The 17,240-nt window shown below is 38.9% G+C and overlaps 1 protein-coding gene across 1 annotated transcript in view; it reads left to right on the plus strand.

The window, feature by feature from the left end:
- The window catches only part of spg7 (SPG7 matrix AAA peptidase subunit, paraplegin), a 53,130-nt gene that overhangs the window by 25,559 nt on the left and 10,331 nt on the right, over positions 1–17,240 (plus strand). The window contains exons 9-15 of the mRNA XM_080186861.1: positions 5,427–5,600; positions 6,374–6,498; positions 9,852–9,954; positions 10,221–10,331; positions 11,744–11,859; positions 12,835–12,991; positions 15,478–15,641. Coding sequence (XP_080042987.1) covers positions 5,427–5,600; positions 6,374–6,498; positions 9,852–9,954; positions 10,221–10,331; positions 11,744–11,859; positions 12,835–12,991; positions 15,478–15,641 — 950 coding nt within the window. The remainder of the gene's footprint in view (positions 1–5,426; positions 5,601–6,373; positions 6,499–9,851; positions 9,955–10,220; positions 10,332–11,743; positions 11,860–12,834; positions 12,992–15,477; positions 15,642–17,240) is intronic.

The raw sequence follows: 17,240 nt of genomic DNA on the forward strand, positions 1-17,240 counted from the left end.
AATTTAGATTCATTTAGTAAATCTAAAATATAAAACTAGAATCACAGAATACCTACAGTATAGAAGGAGGCTATTCGGCCCATTAAACCTGCACCAACAACAATCCCAACTAGACCCTATCCCTGTATCTGCATATATTTACTTTACTAATCCCCCTGTCACTAAAGGGCAATTTAGCATAACCAATCCGCCAAACCTGCACATGTTTGAGCACTAAGGGGCAACTTAGCATTGCTAATCCCCCTAACCTACACATCTTTGGACACTAACGGGCAATTTAGCATGGCCAATCCACCATACCCATCATAGGGCTAGTCTCACTATCATAAATTGTTCTAAAAACCCAATTGGTTCACGAATGTTCTTTAAGGAAGGAAATCTTCTATCCTTACCTGATCTGACCCATATGTGACTTTGGATCTACAGCTACATGGTTGTCTCTTAACTGCTGTCTAAAATGTTTTGCAGATCACCTAGTTCAATGGGAATTAAGATGGGCAGCACCTACATCCCATCAAAGAATTTAAAAAAAGATGCATGGAAGAGTTAGCGAGTGTGTTGGTACATGAAACCATAGATATGACTCGTTTTAATGTACTTTCCAGCATTTATTTCTGTATAAACTATATTAAATGCCGGTTTTGTTCCTTTCTAGGATTAGGATAGGTGGGTGGGTCTTGTAAGAAGTATCAACACATTAGGGTGCATGTTTTAACTTTTGCAGAAACTGATTTCATTACACCAGTTTGTTAGAAGCGGTGGAAGAAATCTGATGTTCTGAGTAATCGCAGCGACTGCACGTGCTATTGTGAAGAAGATTTTTTTAAATTAAGCTGGAGACTGAACGTCCGTGGAATTGAGACCATCAAAAGGGGACAGATGTGAAAAGCAGACCTATGAGGTGAATAGGATAGAATGTTTCACAAATAAGGACAGTATGGTTGGAAATTTGTGTTAGGAGATAAGTGAGGATTTGGATTTATAGCTGTTAAATTTCAAAGGGAAATAAGTTTAGAACTTAACAAAAGTCATAAATAAGGCAAAGTTATTAAATTTTACTTGGCCAGAAAGTAGTGGCCATAGAGAGAACAATAGGTTTTGTGTTCCAGGGAAGGTAAATTTCAAAAAAGGATAAGCACAATTTGGAAAAGATGAAAGACGAAAAAATTTACTTAAAGAGAAGTTTGAAGCTATGCTAAAGGGTGTGGCCATGTGATACACTGTGAAGAGGTAAAGTGAGCAGCAGTCAGCCGTCTCAGAGGTGCCTGTTTGCTCCAGTAAGAAGGGCTTTAATTAAAATCATGGATTGCCACAGTCGAATGAGAGGGGGAGAAAGAAGCTCTGTAACATATCTTCCCTATGGCAACAGCGAGTTGTGCCTTATGGTAAAATTACTGGAATTTGTTTTATAGATGAAATTTCTGTAAGGACTGTTGCCTAAAGAGGTGATTATTTTTGAGGCTAACCAAAGCAAAATTGGTTGGGGAAATGTTCTGCCAGAATAATTTGAATTCTGCAAATGTAGTTTTGCGTGGTTAGATTTTCTTTTATTTTGTTATTAAATGTTTTAATTTACTACTTAAAATCCCCAAAAGCGTTATTGGAATTTGTGACTTCTGACTTTCTCATAGTAAAGTACAAATTGAAAATCATTGTGGTAGCTTGCCAAGTTTCCCCTTGGGATTTGGTTAGCCTGGCAATTACTGCCTGCCTGTTCGTAACACCGTTGGTCAACTTTAAACAACAATAAATCATACTATGATATAAAAACACTTGTTTGTTAACTTTGCATCACATAAGCAGCATGTGTAGAATGGCAACAGCATCTCCTCCAAGTCTTTCACCATTCTGACTTGGACATATGTTATTACTGCTTCTTCATCATCGCTGGGTCAAAGTCCTGACCATTCCTACGTTAAACTGCATTGCTGGAATATCTTCAATGTATGGGCTACTGCAGTTTCAGAGGAAGCTCACCTCCACCTTCAAAAGAAAAACTGGGAATGGATAATGAATGCCAACCTCACTAATGGCCCACGTGTCTTGAGAATGTAAGATAAAGTTAACTGGCTGACAGTAACTCACTAAATGCTGTTACTTTTTTTTATACCAGTCTGATTCTGTTGGCTACATAAAATGACATTGCAGTTTGTGGCTGAATCGTTGTTTGTATGAAAAGCAGTAATCTCTTCTAGCTCATCATTATTTGGTCCTCAGAGTAATTTCATCTGATGATCTAAGTACGTATTGTAAGTTAACTATAATAATGTAATATGAGTTCTAACCAGTTTCCACCTCTTTAAGTAAATATAATAAGAGTTGGTTCCATAGAAAGTGAGTCTGGAGAATTAGTAATGCAAAACCAGGAGATGGCAGACGAACTGAACAAATATTTTGCATTAGTCTTCACTACCGAGGATACAAGTAACATCCCAGAAACACCTTTAAACCAGGAAATGGAAGGGAGGGAGGAACTGCGAGAAATTACAATCATCTGAGAAGTGGTACTGAGTAAATTGTTGGAGCTACAGGCTGACAGATCGTAGGGTCATGAAATAAGTGCCTGGTAAGGTAGTTGACACAATTTTAATTTTCCAAAACCCTCTAGATTCAGGGAAGTTTCTATTAGATTGCAGGATGCAGCTCCAGATTCAGAAAGGAGAGAGACAGAAAGTGGAAACTACAGGCTTGTTAGCTTAATATCTGTCGTAGGGAAAATATTAGAAGTTATTATTGCATAAGTTATAGCAGGGCACTTGGATAAGTTCAAGGTAATTAGGTAATTGTGAAAGGAAAGTCATGTTTAACCAACTTTTTGGAGTTCTGAGAAAGTAACCTTTGCTACTAAAGGAGAACTGGTTTCAAGAAGCATTTGGTAAAGTGCCACATCAAAGATTAGTGCAAAAAATAAAAGCACATGTTATAGAGGATAACTATTGGCATGGATAGAAGACTGGCTGGCTAACAGGAAACAGACAGTAGGCATGATGTTTCAGGTTGGCAAGATGTAACAAATGGTGTTCCAAAGGGATCAGCGCTAGGACCTCCACTGTGTACAATTTATATAAATGCCTTGGCTGAAAGGATGGTTGCCAAATTTACTCATGACACAATAATAGATAGGAAAGTAAGTTGTGAAGAGGAGATAAGGAGGTTACAAAAAAAATAGGTTAAGTGCAAGGACAAAGATCTGGCAAATAGAGTGTAATGTGGGAAAATGTGAAATTATAAATTCTGGTAATTTTGAATAAAAGAGAAACATTATCTAAATGGTGAGAGATTGCACACCTCTGAGATGCAGAAGGAGCTGAGTGTCTTAGTGCATGAATCACAAGGACTCGTATGCAGGTACAGCAAGTAATTGGGAAAGCTAATAACATGTTAATATTTTACTGCAAGGGGAATTGAATACCAAATTAGGGAGGTTATACTTCATTTGAACAGGGCACTAGTGAGACCACATTTGAAGTACTGTACACAGTATTGATCACCTTTCCTAAGAAAGGATGTAAATGCATTAGAAGCAGTTCAGAGACGTTTACTGGACTAATACTTGAAACGCGTGTGTTGTCATATGAGGAAAGGTTGGACAGGCTAGTCTTTATTCCACAAGAATAAGAGATGACTTGATTGAAACATACAAAATTCTGTGTGGTCTTGACAGGGTGGATGTGTAAAGCATATTTCCTCCTCTGGGAGAATTTCAAACCAGAGACTAAGGGATCACCCATTTAAAATGAAGATGCGGCAAAATTCCTTCACTCAGAGGATCGTGACTCTTTGGAACTCTGTTGCTCAAAACGTAGTGGAAGCAGCGTCTTTGAATATTTTTAAGGTAGCGGTGGATAGATTTTTGGTAAACAGGATAGGCAGGATGTAGATTTGAGGTTACTATCAGATCAGCCATCATTTTTTCAATGATGGAGCAGGCTCAAGGTGCTGTATGATGTAGTCCATCTCGTTGTTTGGATATACTTTCAATTATGAGGTTGGTCAGAAATAACAAAAGAATATCAGCCTTGATTTTATTTAATGTTAAATCTGTGTGTCCTCCACCGGAAGCAAATTTCAAACGCACTTAGAATAATGATTACTAATAATCTATAGATGCTTCAGGAATAGGCAATGTATTTGGTACCTCTGGTAGATAGGGCTGAAAGATTCATATTGATTTTCAGAAAGTTCTTCTGCATCCTGTAAGAGCATCTGTACACATTAATGATGGATTTGTTAGTTAAACCTATGTCCACTGTTAGCTTTCGTTAGAAGAGTGATCAAAGCCTTTGTATTGATCTTTTGGCCTGTGTAAAGCAGAAAGTGAGTTCCTTTTCCAGACAACTAATTAGCTGCAAGTTTGTTTTTAACCAATTGTTTTATAATAATTTTAAATTGAAAAGAAAATGACTGCTTTGATTGAATAACTGTATTTGTTCTTTAGCTTAAAAAAAGTCAGAGATCCGCAGGAAAAATGGTTTTGGGTAGTGTAATATCAAGATAATAATCAGAAATTCATGTTTTTGAAGAGCTATAACCACATATTAGAGTAAATTTACATTTCAGCTGCTAGGGTTTCTCCAAAGCAACTCAGCCAATGAATTGTTTTTGTAGTAACACCATATTGTAAGCAAATGCAGCACGCTCCCACAAACAGCAATGAGAAATTTGGGTAATCTATTTTTGTGATAACTGGTTGTGGGATGTACATGACTGGATCTCTGGTTCGGTCCGAGGACATTTTGTGCCTACCCAAGCAGGCAGAGGAGGTCTGGAACTAATGACTCATCTGAAAGTAGTCCCACATTACTATATTAAAGTGTCAGCCTAGACTCTGTGCTGAAGCCTTGAAGTGAGACTGAACGTATTCTCCTCTCACCTAAGGAAGAAGTATTAACGCTGTGTCAAGCTAACATTATTCTAATTGTCTAAAATGTTAGGACAATGCAGTAAGCACAAGGGAAGCAATATATCTAAACTAGCTGAAGCAGTTGATCTCCTAGCTGGCATGTTCCTATTTTCATTGTAAATGTGCTTTCCAACAGAGTTAATGGTGGGATTCTCCAATTTTATGGCCCCCCCCCCCCCCCGCTGCCAGTGAGAACGGGGAATTTGGTGCTCATCGGTACTGGAGAATCCCAGCTGTGGACAAGGTTGGAGGTTTCCGGCGAATATTTTTTAGTGCGTGATTGGAATTTTGTGATCAGTTCACTAGATTTTCTTATCCTATAGAGATATTTTGTTGACTGCTCAGGGCACTGGTAACAGTTTTTCTCAGGAAACATCAAAAACTTTATTTTTGCATTTGGTATATTGATTTGTGACCAGTGGACACTTTTAGGATGATAATATCAGATCACCATTGGTCTTTTATATTGGCTTGTTACATGTGTTATTTTTAAAGCAGTTTCTACTTTAATTTTTCCTTACAGGTCTAGGTGCTGCAAGGGTACGGAGTTTATTTAAGGAGGCCCGGACTCGTGCGCCCTGCATTGTGTATATTGATGAAATTGATGCAGTGGGTAAAAAACGTTCTACCAGCATGTCTGGATTTGCTAATACGGAGGAAGAGCAGACACTGAATCAACTGTTAGTGGAAATGGATGGTGGGTATTCTATTGTGGTACAATTGAGGTACAAACCTGTGTTGCTCAATATCATGAATTATTTTCTAAACTAATAAGTTTTATTGTATTTTTAGAAATGTATTGAACACTTTTGACCCTTCAGAGCAGTACACCTTGTGGTAACCTCCTCTGGTTAATAACTCTAGTATGCTTAAGCTTTTTAGGTACCGAACCTGCCTTATGATATTGAATTGAAATTAAATGAACTAGTGATTTGGGTTGAATCGTTCAACTGTGCATCAGATCCTTCAGTGTCCATATGGCAGTATTAGGACTCAAGAACAATCGTCTTTCTGTTCTTAATATGAAATGCAGGACCTCATTAATATTGAAAGTACAACTGAAATTGAGATTATTCATTCAAGCTGAAAGGACCAGCAAATTTTCAATGGGGACTTCAAAAACATTTCAGAGGGTGTCTTGACAACCAGTCTAGATAACAACTTCCTTTGAAATTTGTTGCTGACAGTTTTTGTTGCTTGCCATGTGGTGGAAATTAGGCTGTGAAGTGTGTATTTCTATAGCTTGTTCATTACCTGATAAGTGTATAAAATTCCATAAGCGAGTGATATCAGAAATTCAAACCTGGTTTCACCCTTTTCTTCACATAAACAACTTGCAACCTCCTCTGTTCTTGCAGTCACCCAATTCCCATGGTCTTTTATATTTTTTTAAAAAAGTGAAAGCACCATCTGTTCTTACTGAAACATTGTAAATTGCCTTAATGTTCTTTATCTTACTATTTTGAACAGGAATGGGCACAACAGATCATGTAATAGTTCTGGCATCAACCAATCGTGCTGACATTTTGGACAGTGCTTTAATGAGACCTGGCCGGCTGGATCGACATATATTTATTGACTTTCCTACTTTGCAGGTACTGATGGGTAAGGGCAGAAAGTAATCATTGTGCCTCTTTGGTTCGCTATCAGGTGAAAGATTGGAAATATTCCACTAAATATGAGGTGTATTTTAATGCTGTGGCACATTGACGCGTTGGTGGAAATGTCAGTCTGTCCAGGTCAGGGTTTTACAGACAGATTCTTAGTTTTTCATTTTCTAGCATTTCTTACTTTCTTTCACCATTTAATTTAAAGGGAGAAATATTTTTTAAAAAAGCTATAAGTCAAATTTTAACCCAATCACAAAGCAAAGATGAGAAAACTTGCATGGTCACTAGATGGCTAGAGCCCTGTTGACCCTAAAATTGTTCTTAGTGTGTAACAGGAAAGGGCTGTCAATAGGAGAGTGAATTCATTTGCAGTGCCAGTAATAAATCAAATCTGTTCTTGGTGTGCTAATGGTTAAGGATACAAGTTTTAAGAGGAGAAATGCTGTGTAGATTATGGCTCATAACTTCCCATCACCAGATGTTCCTATTCAGGGGGAGCAGCCCAAAGATGCGATTGCACCCCGCTCCCCACCCCCAGATGTCTGCATGTGGGATAGCAAGGCAATTGCCTGGGAAATTCAAACCTCTGATTGATTGGAAATTACCCTGCTCTGGGAACTATCTGATACTTTGATTTAGATCGCAGTCTTCGGGTGATTCTATCTGTCTTATGGTAATAGTTACCCTGGAAAAGTTAGAAGAACTAAAACCACTTCTAACTATTGGGTAGCTATGACATTGGGCCGACCACCCCAACTACACCTCCAGAGAGCCCTTGATTATGCCACTACCCCCTGTGTCCCAACTAGGTCCCTCCCCCAACTAACCCTCATACCTGGAAGCCAACGTCAGTGAGTGATTTCAGAAATTCAAACCTGGTTTCACCCTTTTCTTCAAATAAACAACCTTCAACCTCTTCTGTTCTTGCAGTCACCCAATTCCCAACCTCATCCCTTGACTAGTCCTCCAAAGGCTGGACCTCTTTTTAAATTTAGGTGCTTTACAGCAGCTTGTGCTGTCTGACTCTGCACTTGACAGAGGATTCCTGGACAGTTGCACTGAACTTTTTGCACCAGGTCTTAAGTCACAAAGTCGAGTGAGAGAGATGCAGTACATTTAGTGTAATAGAAGTGGAGTGGCCATCCTACTGTGATCGTTGCTTCACTGAAGTTAAGGCCCAATAATTTGTTCTAAATTTCATTTTCCTATATCTAAAAGATGGTGTGTCTGTGTAAATTTCTTTCTATGGAATATTAGCATTGCTGGCAAGGCCAGCATTTATTTCCCACCTGTAATTTTCCTAGAAAAGATGGTGGTGGGTTGCCTTCTTGAGCTGCTACAGTCTATGATGGTGAAGGTTTTTCACAACAGGTGTGCCAGAGTTTCAATCCAGTGACGATGAAGGAATAATGATATATTTTCAATTAGAGTGACGTGTCTCTTGGAAAAAACTAGGAGATGGTGATATTCCTATGCAAGGAAAAGGTGTTACATTATTGGACAGGAGGAAACTGCAGAGATGAGGCCATGGAGGGATTTGAATATGAGGATGAGAATTTTAAAACTGAGGCATTGTCAGACATTGAGCCAGTGAAGTCAGGAACTACACTGGTGAGGGTGAATGAGGATGAGTGAGTTAAGATACGGGCAAAACAGTTTTGGATGAGCACAACTTTATGTAAGGTGGAAGATGGGAAGCTGGCTGGGGGAGTATTGACTAGTCAATCCTGGAGATAACAAAAGGCATGGATGATTATTCAGCAGCAGGTGAACTGAGGTAGGGTGGAAACAAGCAGTCATGATGCTGATATGGATATGTGGTTGGAAATTAACCTTGGTCAAGCACAACACCAAGTGGTCAGGAAATGGAGTTTGTGGCAAAAGCCAAAGACAATGGCTTAATTCTTCACAAGATTTATTCAGAAGAAATTCTTCCTCATCCACAAGTGGATTTTGGACAAGCATGTCTCAAATTCGTGACAATGGACCAGATCAAAGAAGAAGTGGTGAGATTGAGCTGAGTGTCGTCATCATTCCTGTATGTCATTTGTGATTTTTGACAAGGCTGCTTCAGTACTGTGACTGGGTCAAAAATCTTATGAGATTTAAATGCAGAGCTCTAGGTAACTGATTTAGGAAGTAAGAATACCTTCAAGCACTTGGGGCAGTAAGAGAGGTTGGGAATTGGATGACTGCAAGAACAGAGGGTTGAAGGTTGTCTGTTTGAAGAAAAGGGTGAAACCAGGTTTGAATTTCTGATAACACCCACTGATGTTGGCTTCCAGTTTAGTATAAAATTCTTATTGTTGTTTTTAAATCCCTTCATGGTCACACCCCTTCCCACCTCTGACCTAGTCCTGCCCTACAACCTGCAAAAGATCTGTGCGCTCCACCAATTTTGGCCCCTTGCGCGTCCTTTATTTTAGTTGCTTTACCATTGACAGGTGTGCTTTGAATTGCCCATGCCCAAAGGTCTGCAGTGCCCTTCTGAATGTCTTTACCTCTCTCTCCTATTATATACTTGGTAAAACTACATCTTCGACTAAGCTTTTCATCATGTCCTTGCATTTCCAAATGTGGCTCAAGGTCTATGTTGTTTGCTGCCTTGGGATGTTTTACTATATTGAAGGAGCTATATAAATGCAAGTAGTTATTGTTGTTATGAAACATATTGGCTGGTCAACTGAAGACCCCAAAATAATCCTGATCTATCTGATTCCAGTGAAGTCTGAAGTAACCTTCAATTGCTAAGTGTGTTACCATCAACTATACCAATCCCAGAGACCCTGCTTCCCATTCCTCAGTTGCTTTCTTATTCCAAATTGCTAGTTGATCACAGTTTTGTTTATTTTTATTGCTTAAGTAAGCTTAACTCTCTCACAAGAAAGCTATTTCAATTTGTTATGCTGATACCAAGGTGCACACGCTGACAGAATAGCAAGAATATAATTTTTTGTGGGGTTTTTTGGTGCATTTAATATTTTATGAAGCTTTCTACAGTTCACATTGAAAGTGCAGTTTCTGGACTGTTTGATATGTGGCTTGATTACTAAACTGTGAAAGATGAAAATGTTTTTAAAACACAAATTGGAACTGATTTTACTGAGGCATCGTTGCTACAGTTCTAATCCCACACAATCTAACTTTGTGATCACTTTGGAAGGAACACCTCATTGACCATTGAGCTTGTTTTGTTTAGCAAAACAAATAGAGAATTAAAACTAGTTGGGAACTTGCAACACCCTCAAAATATGCTGAAAAGTTGAATCATGATATAACTTCACAATTATTATTGTCCTGAGTGGATTGATATACAGTTATTTCTTTGAAATTTGTAGGAAAGAAAGGAAATTTTTGAACAACATTTGAAGAGTCTGAAGTTAACTCGTCCAGCCAGTTTTTATTCCCAACGATTGGCTGAGTTAGCTCCAGGATTCAGTGGTAAGGATTCAGCATTTAAAAGTACTGTGCAAGACTTTATTGTATTTTTTTTTGTTAGCTGAGTTTGCTCTGTGTTTCTATAGAAGTTGCTGTGCATGTTGGTGTGAAGTTTCTGAGCTTGCATATTCCATTAGAAATTTGAGGACGTAATTAGAAATCTGTAATGCCATTCAGAAGTGCTAATTTTAATCTCTGCTACTTTAGTCACACAACAAATTTTGTACTTTAGAATCTTTAGCGTGTGCATTTATTTGGCTTCATCCTAGGAGCTGACATCGCAAACATCTGTAATGAAGCAGCATTGCATGCAGCCAGAGAAGGGGAGAAATCAGTTGACACCTTTAGTTTTGAATATGCAGTAGAACGGGTCATAGCAGGTAAAGCTATTCTCTGTTTTCATTAATTTTATGAAGTTTTACTAATAAGTAAATCATGTATCATCACATAATGAAGGGGAAAGAAGTATAGATCAGGAGAATTCTAACACTGATCTTTATTTTGTATTGCATTATTGTAGCATGTTTATGAACTTGCTCCTTAATCACATTGAAGCTGTCCTGAAGGATAGTAACTTTTATTTTCTGTTGTCAGCCCATCTTAAATAAGGTGAATCCATCATCCATTTTTAAACCAAGCAGTTATTGGTAGTTATTTCCCAATAAAGTTGCACCATTGGCACGGTGGCTCAGTGGTTAGCACTGCTGCGCCAGAGACCCAGGTTCAATTCCCGGCTTGGGTCACTGTCTGTATGGAGTCTGCACATTCTCCCTGTGTCTGCACAGGTTTCTCCTGGGTGTTTTGGTTTCCTTCCACAGTCGAAACGACGTGTTGGTTAGGTGCATTAGCCATGCTAAATTTTCCCTCAGTGTATCTGAACAGGTGCCAAGAGTGTGGCAACTAAGGGATTTTCACAGTAATTTTGTTGCAGTGTTAATGTAAGCCTACTTGTGACACTAATAATTAAACTTTAAAATTTTAAACAGTGATTTATTAATTTTAAAGGATGTAGATTACACTGGTAATTGAGCTGAACTTTAAAAGCTGGACAAAGCGCCAAGATTTTAGACAATGGGTGTTAGTAATATTTGTGATACCAGAATTTTAACCTGATTTTGAGATACAGACATTCATCAACTACTAACTTTTAGTTATGTTTTCTTTTACCTTTCTGACGTTTTTAAATTAGATTAATGTCTTACAATTTTGAAGTTTCTTTAGTGCAAAACTACAGTATTTCATTTCAAAAACCAACCCAGCTACTGAGAGATACTTCAGTGGCGTTCATAAATGTTGAACCAGCTGTTTGGTTGCTATCTTCACTCAAGAGTGGTGTGAGACACATTGGGGGCAGGGAGGAAAAATGCTTCAGATACCATTTCTTTTGGAAGAAGGAATGTATTGCTTGGAAGACTGAAATCTGAACTTCTTTGTCTTGATGCACAGCACACTCACCTTAAAGGAAAGGTTTTTGGGGTTATGGCAAAGCAGAAGGAAATGGAATTAATTGGACAGCCTGCATAGGCACTGTAGGCTGAATGGGTTCCTTATGTGATGAATGATAGTTCTAAGATTCTGTGTTCCCAATATTCAAATGTTCACATTAAATACCTCAGGTTACAGTACTCAAAGTAGAACACAAAACCTCCTTTTTAAATTGAACAAAATCACTGTACGCTGATTTTTAAATAAATTCCCAAAATGTCAGTAAATGTCCCAAAATCTCATGACAATATTTGCTTGTTGGGAAAATTTTTCTTTGCTTTGTTAACACTATCCTTTTTTCCCTCAGGCACTGCCAAGAAAAGTAAAATTCTCTCCAAGGAAGAACAGAGAATAATAGCTTTTCATGAGTCTGGACATGTTCTTGTGGGTTGGCTTCTGGAGCACACAGAAGCTGTCTTAAAGGTCTAGTATTTTTATATAACTATATATCTTGTCACGCTCCTTATATATATTATTATACAAATAATACAGTTGGAATCTTAAGTGACTACAGCTACTTTTTACAAATATTAAATAGCTTAGACTTAAATTTTATGCTTTGACTCAGTTGTGTAATGATTAAGGTATCTATTATGTAAAATTACTCAGTTTCCTCTGGCCCTTTGATAAGCTGGTTGCTGGGAAGTTCATCAAAGCATCTTATGAACTGTACAACTGTGTGCCTAGAGAGGGGTTGTGGGTGGGTTTGGGGGTGACTGGGTAGGTGTGTGCTAAAGCTCCACTATCAAAAAGAAAGAAAGTTAGGGAGCAATCTCATTGAAGTCAATGTAAGATAATAATATCGAATAGGAGGATTTAAATATAGGAAATTTTAAATAAAAAACAGGCAAAAACATTAAAACAGTGAAAATAGCTGTATGTTATGATGGGAAGAGAGGAGTGTGCTTTGGTTTCAAAAAAAATGAGCTGCTTTCAATATTCGGCTCGTGTTAGCAGGCAGCTGAACTGGGGAAAGTCACTACATCCAAGTCCAGTCCTGTTTTCATCCGCGTTGGTATGTAGTTTTCAAGAGAATCCACAATATTTTCTTCAGGAGCAGGTTTAATTTCCCTTCTTAGCTGAGCGATGCTAATGCCGTTCTGTAGACCAGAAACTGAAACTGGGACAAGCAGCCTCGCATTATTTAGGCTATTAATCTACCAGATGTTTAATGGAGCCAAAAAGCCTTTTGAAAAGCAAATATTTGTTGTGTTTTGAAACAAATGATAAAATAAAGTTTGGATCCCCACAATTATTGTATATTTATGTTTAGAAAATTTTACTGAATCACTAATATGATTTCATTTGTTTTACATCGATGATTGTTAACCATCGATTTTAACTGTCTAAAATTACTGGGGTGAACTGTAAATATTTTTTGATTGTTTTACCTTGCAGGTCTCCATAGCACCACGAACAAATGCAGCACTAGGATTTGCACAGATTCTACCACGAGAGCAGCATCTCTTTACTAAAGAACAGCTTTTTGAACGCATGTGCATGGCTCTAGGAGGCCGTGTTGCAGAAGCTATCACCTTTAATAAAGTCACAACAGGTATAATTTGAACAATTCCAAATGTAAGAATACTTGTATGCTTTCTTCTGATCTATTAGGGATGACATTTTGTATGGCATTTATTCAAAATCAGCCTGCTCCACTTTACTTGGAGGGGTGGGGACAAACAGGGGCAGGAAAGGTGTACATCTCTTAGATACCTTTTATAGTTTTTTCTGTACACACGTTTGGCCGAGAGGATGCGCGACTTTTTTCCAGCCTTCTACTGAAGTCAATTAAACTGGCTGTTGGAAGGCAGGAAACCAAGATGACTTGCCTCCCCGCCCTATCAGTCATTGCAACATGCAACTCTCCTGTAAAATGCTTAATTTGTGATCCTGCATTCCACTGCTGCAGATATGATTTGATGCTTCATTCTGCTGCATTGCCATTTGGCGGTTTCTTAAGGTCAGTAAATTTAATAAATATGTATATAGTTTTAAATCTTGCCAATTTTGTCCCCATCTCTTAGAGAACATCATAACCAAAGTTTATGCCTAGCTTCATCATGTGCACTTATAGCTGGATAATGTTCAGAAGCAAGAGCCCTGGCCATATTTTTACGCTATTAATGAAGGGCCCTGAGGTCTATTGCAGCACCTCTGTCATCATCCTGATTGAGATTTGCAAGTTCAACATGAGGGACCTGTATTCTTACAATTCATTTCATGTCCTCAGGATAGAGCAAATCAAATAGTATTGCAATGTTAGCTCCTGTTATTATGCAGGCTGCTGGTTTGCGTAAAGCAAGGTGCGCAAACAGTAAGTAAGATGAATGTATAATCTGTTTCTGGTTGTGACAGTTGAAAGATAAATGTTAGGAAATACACCAGGAGAAAACCACAGCTCTTCAAATAATACCAGGGGATCTTTTACGTTCATCTGAAAAGGGAGGATTAACATCTGTCTGGAAGATGGCACTGTCAACAAAGCAGCCCTCCCTCAGTTTAGCACTGAACTTTTAATTTAAGTTATTTTTACATTCTGGTCGCCATGTAAAGGCATAATTGTTCTGGAGAGAGTACAGAGAAGATTTACAAAAGTGTTGCCAGGGCTTGAAAATTGCAGTATGAGGAAAGATTTCATAAGCTAGTGTTGTTTTTCTTTGAACAGAGGAGGTTGAGGGATGACTGAGTTGAAGTGTATAAGATTATGAGGAGCTTAGCCAGAGTAGATTGGAAACACTGTTTCCCTCAGCAGAGAGATAAATTTCTAGGGTGTAGATTTAAGGTGATTTGTAGAAGGATTAGAGGAGACATGAGAAAAAACTCCTTCACTTGAAGGGTGGTGGATATCTGGAATTCACTGCCTGGTTTTGTGGTGGAGGCGGAAACCCTCAACTCATACCAAGACCTGCCTCTGAAGTGCTTTAACCTGCAAAGCTACAGACCAGGTGCGAGAAGGTGGAATTAAAATGGACGGCTTCTTTTTTGGCTGCTGCAGATGGGCTGAATGGCCTCTTTCTGTGAAGTAACATTTCTATGATTCTATGTGCTCTGGTTCTTAATCAGAGGTGAGTATGGTACCACTAACTCAAGGTGATATCCCCAAATGTATCTTGAAGACCTCTGATCTTCCTCAGATTTTGCTACTCCCTGCATGAGCTCCTAGTCTTCAGCAGCATCATCAATTGAAATATTTAAACATATATATTTTTATACCTATTTAAGAATTGCTTTGGTTATCTTTTTTACAGAGCAGCTTGAATATGAGGGGGATGGGGCAATGGGTTACAGCAATGGAATTTCTGCCCAAGTGGGCTGTGGAGGCTCAGTCATTGACTATGTTTAAGACTGAGATCAATATATTTCTATACGTTTAAAACCTTTTTGAGGGGTCATAGGTTTAGAGTGAGGGACAGGAGATTCAGAGGGGATTTAAGGAAAAACGTTTTCATTGAGTGTTGAGAACCTGGAATGTGCTGCCTGGGAAGGGAGTGGAAGCCAGAAACATTACAACCATTAAATAGTATTTGGATGAGCACTTGAAGCAACATAAAATTCAGATATGGAACATGTGCTTAAAAATGGGATTACTGCAACTTTGGAGGTAGTTATTGTCAGTGCAAACTCAATGGACCGAAGGCCTTTTCTGTGCTGTACAACTCTATGACTGACTCGAGGGATATGGGGATAGTGCAGAAAAATGGTGTTGTAACAGAAGGTAAGCCAAGATCTTATTGAATGACAATGGGCCTGAAGGGCTGAATGACTTACTCGTATTTCTTATGTTTTGAGAAGGATGTGTCATACAATGCCACTAGTGTTATAATGTTTTTGTTTGGGAGAGCTTTTCGTGCTTGACAAGTGTGGAAATGTTTTGGTAATTATTCATTGGAGTAATTATTCATTATTCATTCTAGAGATTACATGATTTACCTCTATTTGTATCCTGAACAATTAGCTGAATATCTTTGGAAGCCACATTCAGAGCATATATCAGAGTACATATTCCTGGATTGAATTGGAACAATTTTTAATACTCAGGTGCTCAGGATGACTTGCAAAAGGTTACGAGAGTGGCTTACTCCATGGTGAAATCCTATGGGATGGTTGACACAATTGGACACATTTCATTCCCTGATGCAGAGGAAACAGGGGTAATTGGTCGACGACCCTTCAGCCAAGGACTCCAGGAGCACATGGATCATGTATGTTTTACAGTGTTAGAACATAAAACATTACGGTGCAATACAGACCCTTTAGCCCTCGATGTTGCACCGACCTGCGAAACCAATCTAAAGCCCATCTAACCTACACTATTCCAATATGATCCATATGTTTATCCAATGACCATTTAAATGCCCTTAATGTTGGCGGATCCACTACTGTTGCAGGCAGGGCATTCCACGCTTTTACTACTCTCTGAGTAAAGAACCTACCTCTGACATCTGTCCTATATCTATCACCCCTCAATTTAAAGCTAAGTCCCCTCATGCTAGCCATCTCCATCCAAGGAAAAAGGCTCTCACTGTCCACCCAATCTAATCTTCTGATCATATGCCCCTATTAAGTCACCTCATAACCTTCTTCTCTCTAATGAAAACAGCCACAAGTCCCTCAGCCTTTCCTCATAAGACTGTCCCACCATACCAGGCAACATCCTGGTAAATCTCATCTGCACCCTTTCCAATGCTTGCACATCCTTCCTAGAATGTGGCTGCCAGAATTGTACGCAATACTCCAAGTGCGGCCGCACCAGAGTTTTGTACAGCTGCAACATGACTTCATGGCTCCTAAACTCAATCCCTCTACCAATAAAAGCTAACACACCGTATGCCTTCTTAACAACCCTATCAATCTGGATGCCAATTTTTAGGGATCTATGCACATGGACACCGAAATCTCTCTGCTCAACCACACTACTAAGTAACTTACCATTACCCCAGTACTCTGTATTCCTGTTAACTCCTTCCAAAGTGAATCATTTTGCACTTTTCAGCATTAAACTCCATTTGCCACCTCTCAGCCCAGCTCTGCAGCTTATCTATGTCCCTCTGTAACCTGCAACATCCTTCCGCACTGTCCACAACTCCACCGACTTTAGTGTCATTCGCAAATTTACTAACCCATCCTGCTACACCCTCATCCAGGTCATTTATAAAAATGACAAATAGCAGTGTCCCCAAAACAGATCCTTGCAGTACACCACTAGTAACTGAACTCCAGTATGAACATTTCCCATTAACCAACATCCTCTGTCTTCTTCCAGCTAGCCAATTTCTGATTCAAACTGCTAAATCACCCTCAATCCCATGCCTCCGTGTCCTCTGCAATAGCTTATCGTGGGGAACCTTATCAAATGCTTTACTGAAAACCATGTACACTACATCAGCTGCTTTACCCTCATCCAGTTCTTTGGTCACCTTCTCAAAGAACTCAGTAAGGTTTGTAAGGCATGACCTGTCCTTCACAAAACCATGCTGACTATCCCAAATCAAATTATTCCTTTCTAGATGATGATAAATCCTATTTCCTATAATCCTTTCCAAAATTTTGCCCACAACAGAAGTAAGGCTCACTGGTTAATAATTACCAGGGTTGTCTCTACTCCCCTTCTTGAACAAGGGAACAACATTTGCAATCCTCCAGTGTTCTGGCACTATTCCTGTAGGTAATGATGACCTAAAGATCAAAGCCAAAGGCTCTGCAATCTCCTCCCTAGCCTCCCAGAGAATCCTAGGATAAATCCCATCCGGCCCAGGGGACTTATCTATTTTCATACTTTCCAGAATTGCTAACACCTCCTT

Source organism: Carcharhinus amblyrhynchos, chromosome 4, assembly GCF_965287045.1.
Source record: "Carcharhinus amblyrhynchos chromosome 4, sCarAmb.v2.hapA, whole genome shotgun sequence".
Lineage (NCBI taxonomy): Eukaryota > Metazoa > Chordata > Chondrichthyes > Carcharhiniformes > Carcharhinidae > Carcharhinus > Carcharhinus amblyrhynchos.